The sequence below is a fragment of the Periplaneta americana genome, chromosome 9 (genome assembly GCF_040183065.1).
Source record: "Periplaneta americana isolate PAMFEO1 chromosome 9, P.americana_PAMFEO1_priV1, whole genome shotgun sequence".
Lineage (NCBI taxonomy): Eukaryota > Metazoa > Arthropoda > Insecta > Blattodea > Blattidae > Periplaneta > Periplaneta americana.
The window spans coordinates 69,480,128-69,498,487 of record NC_091125.1 but is presented as its reverse complement, the minus strand read 5'-3'; the positions used below and the strand labels follow the sequence as shown (position 1 = coordinate 69,498,487).

The following is an 18,360-nucleotide window of genomic DNA, read 5'->3' as shown; positions in this document are numbered from 1 at the left end:
TTTGGCTTAGAATATTCGCAACGAATAGGTAAGTAATTTTGCATATAATCATTTCTCCGAAACACTGAAGTCTGCGGACAGACTGGACAGCTCATTTCATTTATATCTTCATCTTAAGCAAGGAACAAAATTAGATAAAAGCAGTTTGAACCGATTTTGAGTTCACTATTTTGTGTTTTCAATTTCAAATAAAGACCTATAATAATTTTTACTAAACATTATATTTCAAGTGCATGATTCTCGGATAAATTGGCTAGTGGATATTGAATATGAACAAAATTCGTCCAATAGTCGAGAAGAAATCGCTGTACAGGGGGACAGACAGACAGATGGCATGTCTAAAGCACTTGTTTGGTATCAGTAGGCTATGTGTAGCTGTATTTCCCCGATAATCTCGAAATATATTTTCTGGCTTCTGCTGCGTCACAATACACTGATAAAAAATAAAAGACTTCAAAATACAAAACGTGATTACTAAACCAAAATTTTAAGAAAACTGAATGCAATTAAATTCATATAACTTCTCTAGGTCTTAGAGTCATGTATGTATGTTACGATACTGGAATACAGTTACTGATGATAGACTGGTTCCAATGTTTTACATTAAATCTGAGATTCGCATCTTGGACCAATTGCTGTTTAATGTGATAGATATGCTTTTAGTATAGACAAGTAAAATCTGAGAACAGGAAATGTGTCAAAATCTACGACGACTTCTTTTTTTAGCAATTGTACGAAGTAGACCCATCAAACATAGGCCTATGATTTTAAATCCTTAATACTTTTTTAACGACGCTCGCAATTGACGAGGTTATATCAGTGTCGCCGGTGTACCGGAATTTTGTCCTACAGGAGTTCGCTTATATGCCAGTAAATCTACTGACATGAACCTGTCGCATTTAAGCACACTTAAATGCCATCGACCTGATCCGGGATCGAACCCGCAACCTCAAGCACAGAAGGCCAGCGCTATAACGACTGTGCTACCCAGGCCGACCCTTAATACTTATCACTTATAAGTGTTTGAGAAGGAACTCTTTAAAATATAAGGTAGGCTACATACAATAATTCCGTATTTGATTTTATGTTAAGAAGTTCTCAAATACTTGAAATAACTTCCATTTCGCTATGCACATTCTTGAGAAATCATGGTCGCAAGTCGTCCATCATAAGACGTAGCATCTTCAAAGTTTTTAACTAATTTTGAGTCCTTTGACTCTCGTGGAAGAGGGTTTTTTTTTTAGATTTTGTCTTTAAAATATTCCCACAAGAAAAATTCACAATCTGTAAGATCCGATGATTTTGCAAGCCATGGCATATCCCCGAACCTGAAGATGATGCGTTTCGAAAATCAACGTCGGAGTAGCTATTGTCATTATTTGTCGTTCAACTGTAGCTGTTCATTATAATTTGTTGAAAAACCATGTGTCCTACGACCAAGATTTCAATAATGTGGACAGCGAAATGGCGGTCTCTTCAAGAACAAAACTTGAGAACTTTTTAATATAAAATCAAGTGCTATTATATGTGTTTTATATTCATCTAAGATAATCTTCTTAGACACCCATAAGCAATAAATATTGAGGATTTAAAATTGCCCTTCATGTATGTAAGACGCTGTATTTTAGTCTGCATAAATAGGCATGGTTAGATTTCCACATTTACAAGTTACTACTTGTATTATCCATTAAGATCTTGTGTCGATACGTTATGTTACAGACATAATCCAGCAAATGCGAGAGAGGAGGCGCGGGTCGTCAAACTCCGGAGACATCCGGCAGCACTACCGCGGCAACCACCGAAGCCGCCACTCCAGAAGGAGACAGACCTTCCATTCACACCAAGGCCTCCTGCTGCCTCCAGGCATTCCCCCCGCCTATCCCGCCACCGGCTACACCGCCGTGTACAGCTCTTCTTCCAACGTGGAGGATAGACTGCCTCTTCACCAGGAGGACGAGGACAGAAGCTCTTGGGTGAGTTACCATGTCATCACGTTGGAAAACTTGCTTAAATACAGTTCTGAGTTCCCGATAGAGAGAACTATTTTCTACACGAGACGGACGTCAGAACAGTCGGTCTAGGACTGACTAAGGGACAAGTCTTTGAGTGAATTACAGTAGGCCTAAACATTGTAAACAACCGCTAATTAGGATCAAAACAACATTATTACAAAGGTGATTTACTTAAAATCTAAACATAAAATTACTAAAATAGGCTATGTTCATTAAATAAAAGTACAATAGAATCTCTATTATCCGTGGTAATGAAGGGAGTGGAGTGAACGGTTAAATTAAGTGCATAACACAGCTTCGTAATTTCCTCCGTGGTCTTCTGTTTTATCACGTTATATATCAGATCAGAAGTTCATTAATTTAAATCTGGTTTTCAACGACAAAACTCCTTTTGGAAAGATAGGAATAGTATAGGTCTCGTGTTCCAGATTTACATACGTTATACACTTTATACTGTATTTGTTTTTCATTAAATCGTGCACAGTTGTAATTCCTGTTTCGTATTCTGATGCGAGATGAACTACAGTTTCACTTTTCTCAAACAACTCAATTACTTTCACTTTTTTCGTAGCACAACACGTTTTCCTTTGACACCTGTGGAAGACATGTTGCATAGAAGTTAGATAGTACGGCCCCTCGACGAGGAGACCATACTATATAAGTGTAAAAGTTTATAAAAAAAACGCTCTGTAGAAAAAATTCGTACTAATATAATGTACAGTACTTCACATCTTTTCTGTAGCAAAAAAAAATCGAGAGAGAAAGACAGTCGGATAATCCACCAATCGGTTAATAGGATGACGGAAATTCGGGGTTCTACTGAACTGTGACAGTGTTAACCACTTATCCGTCGACATTTTGGTTATGCACATCTTGCGTAATAAAACCTCGCTCTGTAAACTGCATATTTTCTCTCCTAACTCGGACATAAGTTTTTGTTTTAAAGTTACCGGTATTGCTTTCGAAGGTTTTGTTTCAGATAATTATAGTCATTGGCGCAGTTAAAATAAAGTAGCCTACACAAAGCTATCGCTCATTCAATTTTATTCAGTACAGTACGAACTTCATGCCGTGTCAACCGAGCGAGGTGGCTCATACGTTCAGCACGGGACTCGCATTCGGGAGGATCGTGGTTCAAATCCCCGGACCGACCAACCTGATTGTGGTTTTTCCGTGGTTTTCCACAATTTCTTAGGCAAATGCTGGATTGAAATTTTCATGTCACGGTCCATTTCCCTTCCTCTTCCCTGTAGAAAAAGAATTTACATATCATTTAAATAGCATATATCTTCATCCTCTTATTCCATAGGCATATTCAGATCATGACGCATGTCTTCGTCCCCTTGCAGGAGATGCGTCCTCTTCGAAACCGTCTATGGGTTCTAAGTCTTTCGCAATATATCTGCCAGGATTCATTTCTTAAGAGCACTTCCGAGGGCGTTTCGACACTTTAGAACTACTACTACTACTACTATTACTACTACTACTACTACTACTACTACTCATGTCATGTCCGTGGTTCAAGCTTTACTTCGATGGTATTCCATCCTGGAGGCCCGGGTTCGATTCCCGGCGAGATCATGATGGAATTTGTGGTCAACTAAGCAGATGTTATAGATGGTTTTTTCGGGGTAGTACTCCCATTTCCCTCTGCCATTCTACCAAGATTCTCCATCTTTCTCTAGCTAGCGCTCAAGCCAAAGACATGGCTATTGGTAATTCACTTCATTTCTAAAACGTGAAGATCATAAATAGGATTTATAAATATACGAGAGATGTTTCTGACTAAGAAGAAATGATCGAGACGAAAATTACACATATTTATTTTTCTGATACTTTTTACACAATACGTGACAGTCCAGTTTCCAGTTTCTTAAGGACGTTGAGAATTATATTACTTTTCGTAGTTGGCTATTATTTAAAAGACGAATATACATGACCTATTATGCATACAAATAAGAAGGTACAAGTCCAACGCTGTGGAGTAACGGTTGCATGCCTGACCGTGAAACCGGGTTCACCTGGAACTCATTTTGCTACCAGTGGCGATTTCTCTTAAGGAGAACAGGAGCAGTGCACCACCTCTTCAAATAACACATGTTTTTAAAGTTATATCAATGAGCTGCAATAGACAATGTGAGCGACATAATTCTTTATTATAATACTATGTAAAAATAACACTGCATGTGTAACTTACTGGTCTTGTTGACGCCTGGGACTTAAGTTTACCGCTCGACACTTGAGGCACACTGTTCCATTGGAGCATGCGCAGTAGTAGTGCTTCACTGGCAGGCTTTGGAACATAGTAGGGAGCCAGTACAGTGTGCGTAGGAGGGGTTAGGAGCACTTTCAGATGTGTTCTGCAGTCGCTGTTGGCCCGTTCTATCATAAATATTGCAATGAATAGTGTGCAAAATCTTTTAAATATGTAATTTTCTGTAAGAACTTTACACGAAAAGATAAAAATAAGGAAGATGGGTAGACGTACACAGGAATTAAAATTATCAGTGATGAAGAACAGTAATAGAGAAGTGACAAGAAAATTCAACATTCGGACTTACGAAAAATACAATATGTGGCTGCAATATAAAAGACGCTGTATTTTGTTTTCCTTGCCTATTCTTCGGCGGCGAACATTCATTGACAAAAATAAGTAGGCTACGTGTTATGAATTTTATTTATTTTTCTGTTTGAATTTAGGACTGTGCGTAGTAACTAAATAATTTTGATTATCGTTCTGTAGGTATGATTGATTTGAAGCACATGAATGAAAGAAATAAAAACACGATTCTTCAGCTGCACACTCAACAATAATGTTAAATTAGCAATTTTGGGTCAAACAAACATACAGACACAATTGGATTCAGTGAGACTGTCGAACTTCACAATGATAAAGTTACCAAGAACAGATATGTGCGTGCGGTTTTGTGGAGCTTCTGAGTTGGCTTTAAGAGGTCACGAAGACGGAAACTCATCTTTAAACGCTAGTATTTTTCTTGGCCTCGTCAATTTTAGTTCTGAATTAGACGCACTCTTAAGGAACATTTGGAAAGAGCAACAGTATTTAAGAGCACATCAAACACTATACAGAACGAAGTCCTTCAAGCATTTTTATGTATGCCATGATGAGATTTCAAAGAAATAAAGAATGTTGCTGACTTTTAGCAGTTAAGGCTGATGAGACGACACACGTATCGAATGCTTGCGAACGTGTGAACTGTGTTATAAAACGTAATATAGCGAAAACAATATTATTTACGGTGTGCTGCATAGAAATTGAACACTTTACTTTGCTATTTCTGGACCTACATAGGAAACTGATTAACTGTAATTTCTCGACTAACAAAATTATATAAGTCTATACCTATATAACATATATTAATAGTTATGTCGTAGTTAGTACCAATAATAATAATAATAATAATAATAATAATAATAATAATAATAATAGGGTGTAGTAATAATATGATAATCATAATCATAATAAATATTTGTGCACCACCAGGAGTATTTATCACCACACGCCACTGTTTGCTACCATTATCACCTTCATACCATTCAGATGCTAGATAACCACATCAGTTGATAAAGCATCGTAAAGTAAACCATTAAGAAAGTACAAGGTGCAATCCATTATATGTCATAGAAAGAACAATTGTTTGTAGGCTATACATTTGAAGTGTGATTAGTGTAATGCAGGGCTGGGCACATTACATGATTCTGAGAAATGAGCCTGTGCTTTAAAGAGCGGGTCTCGCGAGCGATGTGACGTATGCATACTGTACGCCATTCAGTGTCGGTGCAGTGGTGACTCTGCAGAATGAAGGCGAACTTTGAAGACGGAGCTTCCGCTCATACACTAAAGCGTCCCGCTACTCCCAATGCTTTTAATGTATCATGGGAGGAGGAGTTCTTTTTGGTAGAGAGCAGTGGATTAGCAAAGTGTTTAATTTGTCATAAAACACTCCAACTGATTAAGAGGTTCAATATCCAACGACATTATTCTTTACAACATGCTACTGAATATGACAAATATGTTGGTAATGAACGCCATAAATTAATACAACTTAAAGAAAATGTTTCTCAGGTACATTATATTAGAGTATCTATTTGGTATTTGCATTGCATTATAAGTTGTTATACACTTAGTAATATATAATTTTAAATTATACAAGTATTATGATATATAATATATAATATTATATGTCATGTACTGTAATATACTATACTATAATATATCATAATATTTGTATAATTTAAAATTATATATTACTAAATGTACTGTAATAACTTATAATGCAATATAAATATCGAATAGATACTCTAATATAATATACCTGAGAAACATTTTCTTTAAGTTATATTAATTTATGGTCATATCATATCATATATCATATCATATATCGCATCGCATCGCATCACATTATTTTATAATATATTATATTACATTATATTATATTATATTATATTATATTATATTATATTATATTATATTATATTATATTATATTATATTATATTATATTATATTATATTATATTATATTATATTATATTATATTATATTATATTATATTATATTATATTATATTATATTATATAGTAACAGGATGACAATAATGCACGTAATGAATCGGCCATGAGAATTAGCTACAAAATTTGCCACGAAATTGCAAAGGAATTGAAAACATTCAACGAAGGTGAATTCATCAAGCGATGTTTAATTATATTGGCAGATGAACTCTGTCCAAAGCAAGTAGGGGAAGTGGAAGCCATATGCCTGTCTCGTAGAACCGTGGTGAGGAGGTTGCAGTATGTGCGTATGGGTTATGTAAATAAGTGCAATGATTTTTGTTTCTGCATAGAGCGAAGTTTATTTCATTAAATTAATAAGAGTGTTATAAATTCTGTAATGTACAATGGATTGATGTAATATCCTTATAAACTATTATGTACCGACAGACTGAATGACTAGAACAACCGTGGCTCTTGTTACATTAATGCAGGGAAGGTAGCTGTAATGCGAGTCCGCCACTGAGTGAGCGTTCTGCTCTGGCTTGGAATTGAAGTGTCTTGCGCAGCGAGAGCAGCTCTGGCCGACTAGACTGAACCGCTCTCATGCCCGGCCCTGGTGTAATGTGTAACTAGTCAGCGATGCAAGCAATGAAAGGAAAAAGGAACTGACCATCCTACCCCATTATCTTTTGGCTTAGTTGCCCCATGAATGAAGCTTATTGGTGTCACTTCTGGGGTTCAGGTCTCTCTTTGATCAGTTGGCTAAACAACAAAGTGCAATCAATACATTTTCCTAACTTCATTTTCATTTATCATACCGTTAAACATGCGTGCTCATGTCACTGAAGATCATTGCTTCCATGCCTGTTGAATCAGTCTACCAAACAGCGTTAGATTGTCTTTAAGAACAGAACGTTAACACGTGATTTTGTGCAAACATGTCAAGGATCTAATGTGATTTTTTCCTGGAATCTCTCCGAAAACGTGGTATTGTACCACGAACCCAAATAAATATAAAAGAATGAAAGAAAAGAAAATCTAAAATAAAAAAAAATAGAATTAATATCACTACCCAAAAAAAAAATAATACAAAATAATATTCTCATAAATAAAATACTCCATATACACCTTATGGGTAGTCTTCTATCTTTCAAGTGATGCATTTAGTATAGTTTCAGGCGTTTTGCTGGTTATAGATAACTTTACCGTTTCCTATGTCCTGTGTGTTGCCTACATTGATTTCCCGTTGTAGGCCTACATTTCAATATCCTGGATTCAACACTAAAAGCTTCTTTATAATTCTAACTCAAAGAAAATGTATTTCATTCATCTGTACAATGCATACATTGTACGGTTTAAGAGATAGGTAATAGTGAAACGAAACATTCGCCCGTATCGACGAAATACTTCGTAAATGTCTTACGTCATTCTTGACAATCGTAGAGCGCATGTAACACAGTCTAGTAGGCCTATATAAAGTCCGAAGCTCAATGCGTAGTAAATATGCATCCATAGATAGTTTCTAACCACTAGGATCGCTACTCTCGCCTCATTATATGCGAAATAGTACCTGCACAGTCTATTGTTCCTAGTACCCTCATAAACTCAAGCTTCGTGACTGTATCTACTAGACTGCGCATGTAACATCAGAACTGCCAACCTACGAGAGATGAAATGCTGAAAATGTGTGAATTGAGTAAGAATATCCTTTTTAATAATAATAATAATAATAATAATAATAATAATAGCAATGGAACAAAAGCACATTAAATACGAAAGTTATGCGAGCACCTTTAAATCCCAGAGATAATCCTATCATTGCGGATGTCGTGACTTGCGCATTATACATGAAAGATGGTAAGTCTGACGACAAACCTACAGTGGCGATCTGCTTCCAATACGGCTCGTCTCTTCGTCGCACAGCATAATATGCAATTAATTTTCTCAACTTTAAAAACATAGCTCTACGTATATTGTAATCATTTCTACTAATATTACTTTTCTCTTTACGAAAATTAGCATTTAAAAGTGTAATGTGTTAAAAATAGATTAGTTAATTTATTTTGAGGGTTTTCATTTCTAAACTAGCGATACTCAAACAACTACTGGTAGTTCCTGAGGAAGTGTTCGATGGGCCGGGAAGCCTCGTGCTATTCATTTTACCAATTATATTACACAGTACAATATATGATAAAATAAAGCAGTCACAATTTTCGCTAATTGATTACTTATATATCTATAAATTATTAACAAACCGTGCAAGGATCGAATTAATTTAGTATTTTCGCAAACTCACGAATAAAATCACAACAATTAAAATAAATATGATGACTTTGATTGAACAAATTAAAATAAAATTATAAAATTAAAAAGGGCATTTCGACTTTATTACAAGTACGATACCTCTGGTCCACCGCTGTGGAGTAACGGTTGGCATGCCTGACCGTGAAACGAGCGGGCCGGGTTCAAATCCTAGTTTGGATAAGTTACCTAGTTTTGAGGTTTTTTTCTAGGATTTTCCCTCAACCCATTAAATTCAAATGTTGGGTAACTTTCGGTGCTGGACCCTGGATTCATTTCGCTGGCATTATAACCATCTCACTCAGACGCTAGATAACCATAACATTTGATAAAGCGTCGTAAAACAACCAATTAAAAAATTGATATCTCGGTGTTTAGTCAGTGCTAGTCTTCCTTTTGTATTTGGCGAATATAAGTTTCCGTAAAGTATGGATGCTTAAATTTAATGTAGACATTAAAACAAAAAAAGTCAGTGAAACTGCATTTCCAGGAGTGATACGACCCCAGCGTATAGATTGTAATCCCTGTTCGCTGATGACCCCATTGCCTATGCTTTATCTTCATTTTCTCACTTGTTTTAACACAACATATGATGCCAGGTATATGGGGCCGGAATGTAGGCTACATGATATGACGATAAGATGAGACCAGAACACAGTGTGTGTTATGAAGTTCTCGCGAATGTTTCCAAGAAACCAAATAAATCACGAAGATACTTTGAAACAAAATATTCAAATTAAAGAATAAAAATACTTTTCACTCATGCATTTAGGTATGAAACTTAAGAAAAATGTGTTGCCTCCAAAATAAAGTTAGTGAATGAAAAAAATTTGGAAGCATCATGTTTTGTCTAAGTCATGTATTGATAAAGCAGGAAAAGCTCATTCTGTAGGTGGGAAATTGTTACTTCCGATGATTAATAATTTAGTTAAGTTTATAGCCTACATAGGCTAACTATATTCGGAGAAAATCAAGGAAAGTAGTTAGATTTCATTTCTCTGTCTAACAACACTGTTCAGCGTCGTATTAATGATATGACTACGTAAATGTAAAGGTATACTCTATAAACGCCATAAAGGCGTTTGGAGGTCATGGAGGTAGAACTTGATGCTATCTTGACCGCAACACTAAAGGCTGGTTCACAATAAACCGGGAACGGAAACCACAACGAGAATGAGAACGGAAATAATGTTAAAATAAATGTATTAAATGTGAGAATTCACAATAGTTAATTGTGAATGATCACATTTAAATACATTTATTTTAACAATATTTTCGTTCTCATTCTCGTTGTGGTTTCCGTTCCCGGTTTATTGTGAACCAGCCTTAAAATGAGGTGGTGTGGTCGGCACTAGCGTCGTGCATTACAGACGCTATGTTCGGTTCAAGCTTTTCGAGTATGACGAAGTTCGATATTCGCTAATGTTCGCTCTGCATGAAGAGGCTTGTCGTGTTTATGCCATCTTGTTATACAAATATTCGCTGTCCTCCACTCCCAGCCATTCATGTTTTAACCGCTTAAGGGGAGGCAGAGGTGAAATTTTGAACAAAACTGAAGAAAAAATGAAAATTTGTTTTTTATTATCTTTATACACTATATTTTCATATTCCGATGTTAGTTTTTGATTTTGTTCCCTTTAAAAGTATGAAATTAAAACCAAAATAACTGTATTACTATATTATTCCCATAATAAACTAATACTTATCATTATTTATATACCTTCTCTGAACATATAAATAAAAAGAAATATTGAAAATTTCTTACAATATGGTGCATGGAGCATTTTATAGCAAACGATATAAAGTTTTATAAAATTATTAATATTTACAGAACTATTGTACTTAGAAAGTTGAAACTTGGTATGTCCATTATTAATAACATGCTTAGTATCCATAATCAATTTCAAACAAATCGGATTAATTTTGTGGATTTTGAAATATTCACCTCTGCCTCCCCTTAAGGATTTTAGCACAGATCTGGCGATTAATTTTTCACAATATGAAAAAAGACGAAGTTTGTAATGTAATGTAAGTTGCCTCTCTCATGTTCGAACATTGCAGGACACTAGTCGACACCACGCTCCGACCGCCTTTTGCCCTGTACTGAACTTGATGTGAGGCTGAGATCATTACTGCGTTGTCTATGAATGCCATGTGTTGCAGCTTCTACCCGAGGACGCGCCGAAAGACACAGCAGAGCAGCCAACTCCGGCGCGGAGAGCAGGGAGCGACCCGCCGCCGCCGGGCGCGGGTTTCCTCTGTGTGCCGAAGCTGCAGCAGCGGGACATGGGCAGCACGAAGCGGCTCAACCTGTCCGACCTGCTGGCGGCTGGCGGGGATGCGCGGGGCAGTTGCCACGACCTGTGGCAGCGTCCGGGCAGCCCCTCGTCCGCTGCGCCTTCCGAAGACGTATCTCCCGAGTGCGTCTCCCCGGCCGTGATGCTGGTGCCTCCCCCCTACGGGGCCGCTACCCGCACGACCGGTCTGCAGCTGCCGCCCTCGCCCCGGTCCGCGGAGGATGATGAGGGGGAGGAAGGAGTCCCGGAACCCGAAGAGGGGCGCGCGCCGGCCCCCCGTATCGGCTATAACCTCAGGAGCATTAGTGGGTCGTCGTCCGACGTGCCCCCCGACAGCGGGGATACGAACCCGCAGGCTCTCACGTCGGAGACGGACACAGTGCCCAGCTCCTCGGTGGAGGAAGAGCCTCTCGAGGCCAGTGCTGATACGATAACGGCGCGCCAGGACGCGGGGCCGAGCCCCGAGGACAACGGATCGAAAGAGAGACTCGTGACGAGTGCGTCGGAGGAGGAAGAGGGAGCGGCGCAGACTTGTGACAAGTGACGAACGCGCTGCAATCCGCGGTGATGTGCGAGTGTTTGGGCAGAGTCGTATATTTTTATTCTTAAAAGGGCGTAGTTTTTGAGTGTCCAGTGAGTCGACCAACTCCCCTTTACAACCTCCCCGAGATCAATGTGGTGTCAATGTAGAGAAGCAGGAAACGTAGAGCCCCTCAGAAAAGTTCTCGTAGTCATAGACTTAGAATAGACAGACTGCGCATGACGTCTTGGTAAGCTAAGGCGATCAGCTGATGGCGGATACGAGCGTAAGGTTTCGTGCAAATCACGTATTACATGTTATTGCGGAACATTTTTGTAAAGAATTGTAGTAACTTGGGAATCATTCTCTTAAGGAAGTGACTTGGGAACTTAATAATAGGGTTCGCTATGAAAATAGAAAAGCTCTGTGCATTGTTAGACCTGCTGTTACTTTTCAGTTTTCCGAAGTAATAGGTACTGTATTCCGACTGTGAGATTGTTTCTCCGAACCAAATTTATTACGTCATTAGAGTGAAAACTTCTTTTCTTACCGTAAGAATAAATCGTGTTATCATTTTATATTGCATTAGTTTTATACAGTGTCTTTCGCTGTCGAGTCGCCCATTGCACGGCTGCCGGCGATAGCAACCGTTCATATCATCGAAAGGCACTGTATATTCTATTCTATTGCTACATTCTGAGCACATGTATAGTTTTTAACTTTCCGTGAACAGTGTTTGACGTCAAATGAAAGTGACGGCCACAGAAAAATGAAATAGTCATTGTTATGTGTTATCATAAATATATATTTGTATACGAAAAAAATTACTTCCAGCGCTAAAACGAAATTAATTTTGTTGTATATTTTTTTTTTTTTTTTTCCGTAACGGATAAAGTTAGTTAAAAGTTAGTTGTGAACAGGGAAGTATTAGAATAAAATTTAGCCAAAATAGATTAACAATCCTTCAAAATATTTGTAGATGATGTCAGTTTACAAGTTGCGAAGTGGTCGCTTTTCTTTCATAAAAACTCATATAGGCCTATTATTAGAGAAGATTTTTCTCAACAGTTTTATTTCTTTTTGTTAATTCCTATTAAGAGCTAAATATATAGACCTCAGCCGTTAATTCCTATTAAGAGCTAAATATATAGCCCTCCGTCTGTTTTAAGTAAAATCCTCCCGCATTTTTATTTCGTAGATGTAGCAACCCTATAAGTTTACAGAGTACGGTATATTAACACCCTGACTTCTGTAGTGTCAGAACAACTGAGACTGAATGGGATCTAAACGTTAAATTTGTTATTTTTCATAGTTGACATCACTCCAATGTGGCTGATTTAGAGGTAAGCGCGATCTGCTCTATTCTAAGTCTATGCTCGTAGTCAGATGATCCGTCTCACGTGGACGTGCGTCGCTTTGCTACGGCCTCGGCACGGCAACAACCTCGCTCCGCATCCACAGGCCTACATCAACTGCGAGTGAGGGCGCTGCAAGTCTCGTTGTTAGCAGTTAAAACACTTCCAGGGAGTCGAACCACATCACCTTGACATAGTGACGTAGCCGTGTTGTCTCTGTGGCACCAAACAGTTTTGAAACGGGGACCACACAAGGTTCCGGACCAGGGTTTGACTCCCTGCCCGTTTTAATTACCAGTAATTGCCTACTCCTAGTTTGATCTGAGTGTTGCTAGGAGTACTGTTGTTGGGAATCAATCCAACTAGTGGAATTTGATTTTTAGAACTATTTCAAATTGTGACAATCTCTAAAAATGCCTTTCTGAGAGAGTTTTGCATTGGGTCAGGTTAAGGGACCACGTTCAAATGTGTTAATGAGGGACGTTTTGTTTTTGATGCAATACCATTTCAAGTTTGCACAGGCTCAAATCTTGAATACAGCCAAATGTTTCTTTATCGTTTGTTGTCAGAGTGATTTATTGTAAATATTTTGGTGAAATGGAGTTGCTTTGCCAGAGAGATGCGAGACATTTCCTTCGCCACAAGGAGAGGTTACTGCATTGGCCTAACTAACAGGGGTAAGTGTGCCTCGACCATCGATTTGTCCTTATACCCCTGTCCATTGTGTGGTGCCTCGTTGTATTAATCGTCCCTCATTGCTTCATTGTTTAATGTAAATTACAATAAAACGTTTCTCTAGTAAAAGAATTCCCAGTCTCAACCATCGTATCTTTTTTTCGTGTTTATGCATCTGGTAATTAACATGAAAGAAAGGCCCACTTAAACACTCAGTATAGTTTGTAAGGAAAAATAAGCTTCCTTTATTCTCAAATATGTAAAAATAATTTTCTTCATATTTCATTTACGACTAAAGACACCGGTATTAACTGATTTGAAATTGCCTTTATTATTATGTAACAGAACTAATTAAATAAAGAAAGTTTTATAAATATTACTCAAAGACCATAAAATTCTCATCAAAATCATAACCATTGCTTTCTAAATATTTTAGTCAAAATTCAGACATAAAACTAGCAATAATTATTATTCATCATTTTGCACTGAATATAGACAGTAACAAATTTTAAAATTCTTTTGTTGTCCAAATAGCAAGGCAGGAAATATATTAGGATTACCGTAGTACAAGTTTTTTTATGAATATAAACACTACATGTAATTAACTAACTTGCATAGTCGTAATTATTACTTTTCCACTTTTTTATTTTTATTATACGTTTCTTAACTTATTAGAACCAACGTGAGATGTTTGTTTATGTTTATGTTCATTGTGTAATAGTGTTTTATTACTTTTTGTTACCTTCCAGTAAAATTATATATATGTTCTAAAATTAAATTTCTTTAGGAATGCTTACATCCTTATTGTCTATTGTTTAAAATATTCCTGCTCTTCTCCACTCCAGACTATAAACACCTTTCTGTAAGTGTTCAGTTATTGTCACAAATATTAAATTTATTAGCAGCTCCTTTAAATTTTAACACAAATTTCAATATTCAAACATCCGCAGCAGAAATTGCTATATGGATTAATGCCTTTATGTATTTCTAAAAATTAGCAAGTCAACACTGTTCTTCAATTCAGAGTTATTTTCAAGGTACATTTCTTGCGTGGTAGCTTTTTCACGAAATTGAAGTTAGTAAACGTTTTTCTCTTAAAGTCTATAAATAAATACCACACTTATATTTCAGAAAGATGGTGAATAAGCTAACAAGAAATAACCCTATTCCTGAATTTATTTCTTGAAGAAAACAACGAGCTTCCGATTCTACGTACTTAAATGATCAACAATGTAGTGTTTGTCTGAAATCACAAACGAACTATAAAAATCTTGAGGAGACTGTGTCCACCATTCTGATAAGTATGTGGCGTGCAAAGTCTGACTTGGAAACTTTCTTTTCTTCTATACTGTCTGTGACACGCCATGTTTATGAATATGTACCTTGTGATTGAAGCATTATTTTGTAACTCCCTGTGTATTTTATTTATAGAAATCTTATCCCTCAATAATAACGCCGAAGTGTGAAAGAGACCAACTGTCCTTTCACACAGACATTTGACTGTATGCAGGAGTGATGAGGAAGCGAAGACCTCACTTGATGCAAAGCTCTCATCTCTACTCTGAAAACGTAACTATTGTAGCTAGTTCCACTATGAACCCTCTGCTTGGTAGCTTTCGTGGACTTTACGTGGGTGGTGCATTGTACATTCCACAATTATTGTGCCTCTTTGAAAGTGCGGCCAGTGACTGCTCGATCTGCAGAAAAACAAATTTGAATATTCTTCACTTTCAAGTGATCATTAATATTTTCTCTGGCTCTTTTGGCCGAAGGGTATCATCTCCAGCTCTGTTGAATGCAACTGTTAAGAATGGATACGTATATCTTTAAGAGAGTGAATCCATAAATAAGTTTTTCCAGGTATGTTATGCGAACAGTTTCTAGTCTCAGCTGTTCTTTATCTGAAATTCTTCTGCCCATACTGAATTCTGACCAAGCAGTTGAAATTATATTTTTGAAAGGCTACTGAAAGCATTTTTAAAGTTTTGCACAGTCATTGCTGTGTGCAAAAACAGTCTGTTCAGATAAATGGCACGTTCGTGCAGTTATAAAAGAAATAAGAAACTTTCTTTCTGGAAAAGTTTGAAATTTTGCCTCCTACTCCCGGCAATGCCCATAATTTGTCAGTAAAAATCTTCTACTTATTCAATGATTAGTGAAATAAGAATTGCAACAATCCATGAATTTTATGAAAAATGGAGTAACTGCCCAAATAATAGAAACAGGGCACGAATATGGTTAGCATTTCAGTCACATGTCATTTCTGTAAATAACTTATTTTTTTTTAAAGATTGGAAAAACCTATTTAACGAATCACCTGTATAAGTGTTATAAAAATGAAAAGATGAAGGTATTTTACTCTGTGAATCATGGTATTTGAGGCATAACTGGCATATTTTGAGTTGGGACCACAGAAATTCATTCGTGAATCTTTTTCCGGATACAACTTTTGACAAAAATACAAGATGCAGTCTAGAAAATTATCCAAGCAGCGGATTCATCTGTAATCTATTGCTTCTGATTCACTGTTGGTTGGTCGTATTCCTACTTGGAACGTCTGTGATATCCATTCTGGTTATGTTTCATTCTTGTGTTTGTTTTACTTGCTATTTAGAGTTGAAGGTGATTATAAAAGAAAGAAGAACTCTTACCACATTCTTTAGAATAGTGGCTTGTACAGTACATACATATTGTTATATACTTCAATGTTTTAGGGCTCTTCACCGAATTACATGAAACTCATTATTGTTAACTCCACTTTAATTACTCATTAATTTTGTAACTAAGACAACATGATAACACAAAGCAACAGATGTTTCCTCATCCCAAGGACTGAATAAACAAGTTGTTCTATTATTTTTGTACCTTCTCCTTTCGTATTTAAACCACACCTTCACATTTTTAAGAACATTTGAATCTCCACTCATGACATTCATATTCTTATATTCTCTTATGTTAAATTATTCATAAGCAGAATTCATTGTAGAGTCATAATTTAATTAACATGCTAAGTATAATGCATATACTTTCCTTAATATTTGGCTTAATTGTTGGAATGACTGAATATAAATTAGAAGGCCAAGAGTTCCATCTAGATAAAAAAAAATTATGTTCGCTGTAACTTTTAGAAATTCTCTGAAGTTCATTTTTAGTCTCCTACAAAAATTAATAGTGTAGTTTCTCTAGTAAGTAAATGATGGCAAACGTGATGTTATTCACTCACCTTCAAATGACGAGGGCTAATAGCCCTGTCTCACGCCTTTATGGTATGTACAGGGAACTTAATAGTTTTTACCTTTACTTATACAGTAGGCTATTGTATTCAAAAAATATTGTTGGTATTTAATCTGTTCTTCAGACCTATTTTCTGTTATTCAGTGTACTTAAAAGCTACTTTTACACAAGAACATTAAAAAATCATAGCGATGATTAAAGAAGAAAGAAAGTATTTCTTACAAAACTTCTGCATAGTACACCAATAATTGAAAACATTAATTCATGGAGATTGTTAAAAATACACGACTTTATTTACTTCAATGGCAGATTCTGGAATTAAAAATCAGATATTCTTGAGGAAGGTCAGATCAGGATGGGAGAAGGTTGTGCGATTAGGTTATAGTGTCCATAGCAGAGTTTACCCTAAATCCATTTGTACTTTTTCAACGTCATACTAAATGGATACAGAGCAAAACTCCCGTAACAATGCTTGCTCTTCAACTGAAACAACACACTACATCAACACTGACATCAGACAAACATCCATAGTGTAGGCAGGAAACCACAACGATAATCTCCACAGAACACTTGCACGCCTAGACTGAAAAGGCACGATAAGTGAAGGTAAACAATCAAAACACTAAAAATACAGATACAACATACTTATAACATGTATAGAAATTATCAACAGACAATATTTGTGAAGCTGATATGTCTGTTTTTTTCCCCTCCTCTTTTAATTTACTAAGCCTATATAAAAACAAAATCTCCCTACATGAGTTTCTTTATTATTTACTTCCTGGTGACTTGAAAGTTGGTTGTAACTTTATTATCGTAAGCAGTGTTTTCACAATAGACATCAGAGCGAGCTTCGACAGTCTTTAGGATACCTGTGCCAATTTCTTTTTCGTTTTCATTCCTCCAAGAGCAGAAAATGAATACTCTGCGGAAATTTTCATAATCGGAATAATTATGATCATTATAATACATTTTAAAACTTCAGGAAAATAAAATATACTTTGTCAATCAGCAGACTGAAGCTAGCTTACTTTCAGAGCTTCACTGGACTCATTTAACCTGCATAGAGACAGCGTAGCAATGTGCATAGGCACCAATTCCACTTGGCTACAAAAACCTTTACAAGGCTCAAAGAGAAACCTCCCGCATACAGCGTCAATTGAATAAGTTTTCTGCCACAGTTTTATCTACGACCTTCTTTCACAAATGTAAATAAAATGCCTACTATTGCTTTAAATTACTGAGAGTGTGTAACATGCATAAGGTTTTCACCACTGCCATAACTATTAATTGAGTATGCATACAATGTACTTTCAAATCACTATAATACCAGTGCTATATGCAAATAAAATCTTTTTGTATTTTCGTAAGTAAACATAATAGGACGAACTTTTAAATTCTGGGAAAATATTACTATTATCAAAATTGAATGAATAAAAATATCTGAATATGT

At 36.5% G+C, this 18,360-nt stretch overlaps 1 protein-coding gene across 2 annotated transcripts in view; it reads left to right on the top strand.

Annotated features, from left to right (window-relative positions):
- Ca-alpha1T (Ca[2+]-channel protein alpha[[1]] subunit T) overlaps nt 1-16,529 on the top strand; it is a 267,876-nt gene extending 251,347 nt beyond the window's left edge. For both annotated transcript variants that reach the window (XM_069834966.1, XM_069834967.1), the window contains exons 36-37: nt 1,720-1,973; nt 10,990-16,529. In XM_069834966.1, coding sequence (XP_069691067.1) covers nt 1,720-1,973; nt 10,990-11,667 — 932 coding nt within the window. In that variant the 3' untranslated portion in view covers nt 11,668-16,529. The remainder of the gene's footprint in view (nt 1-1,719; nt 1,974-10,989) is intronic.
- Nucleotides 16,530-18,360: the final 1,831 nt, after the last annotated feature.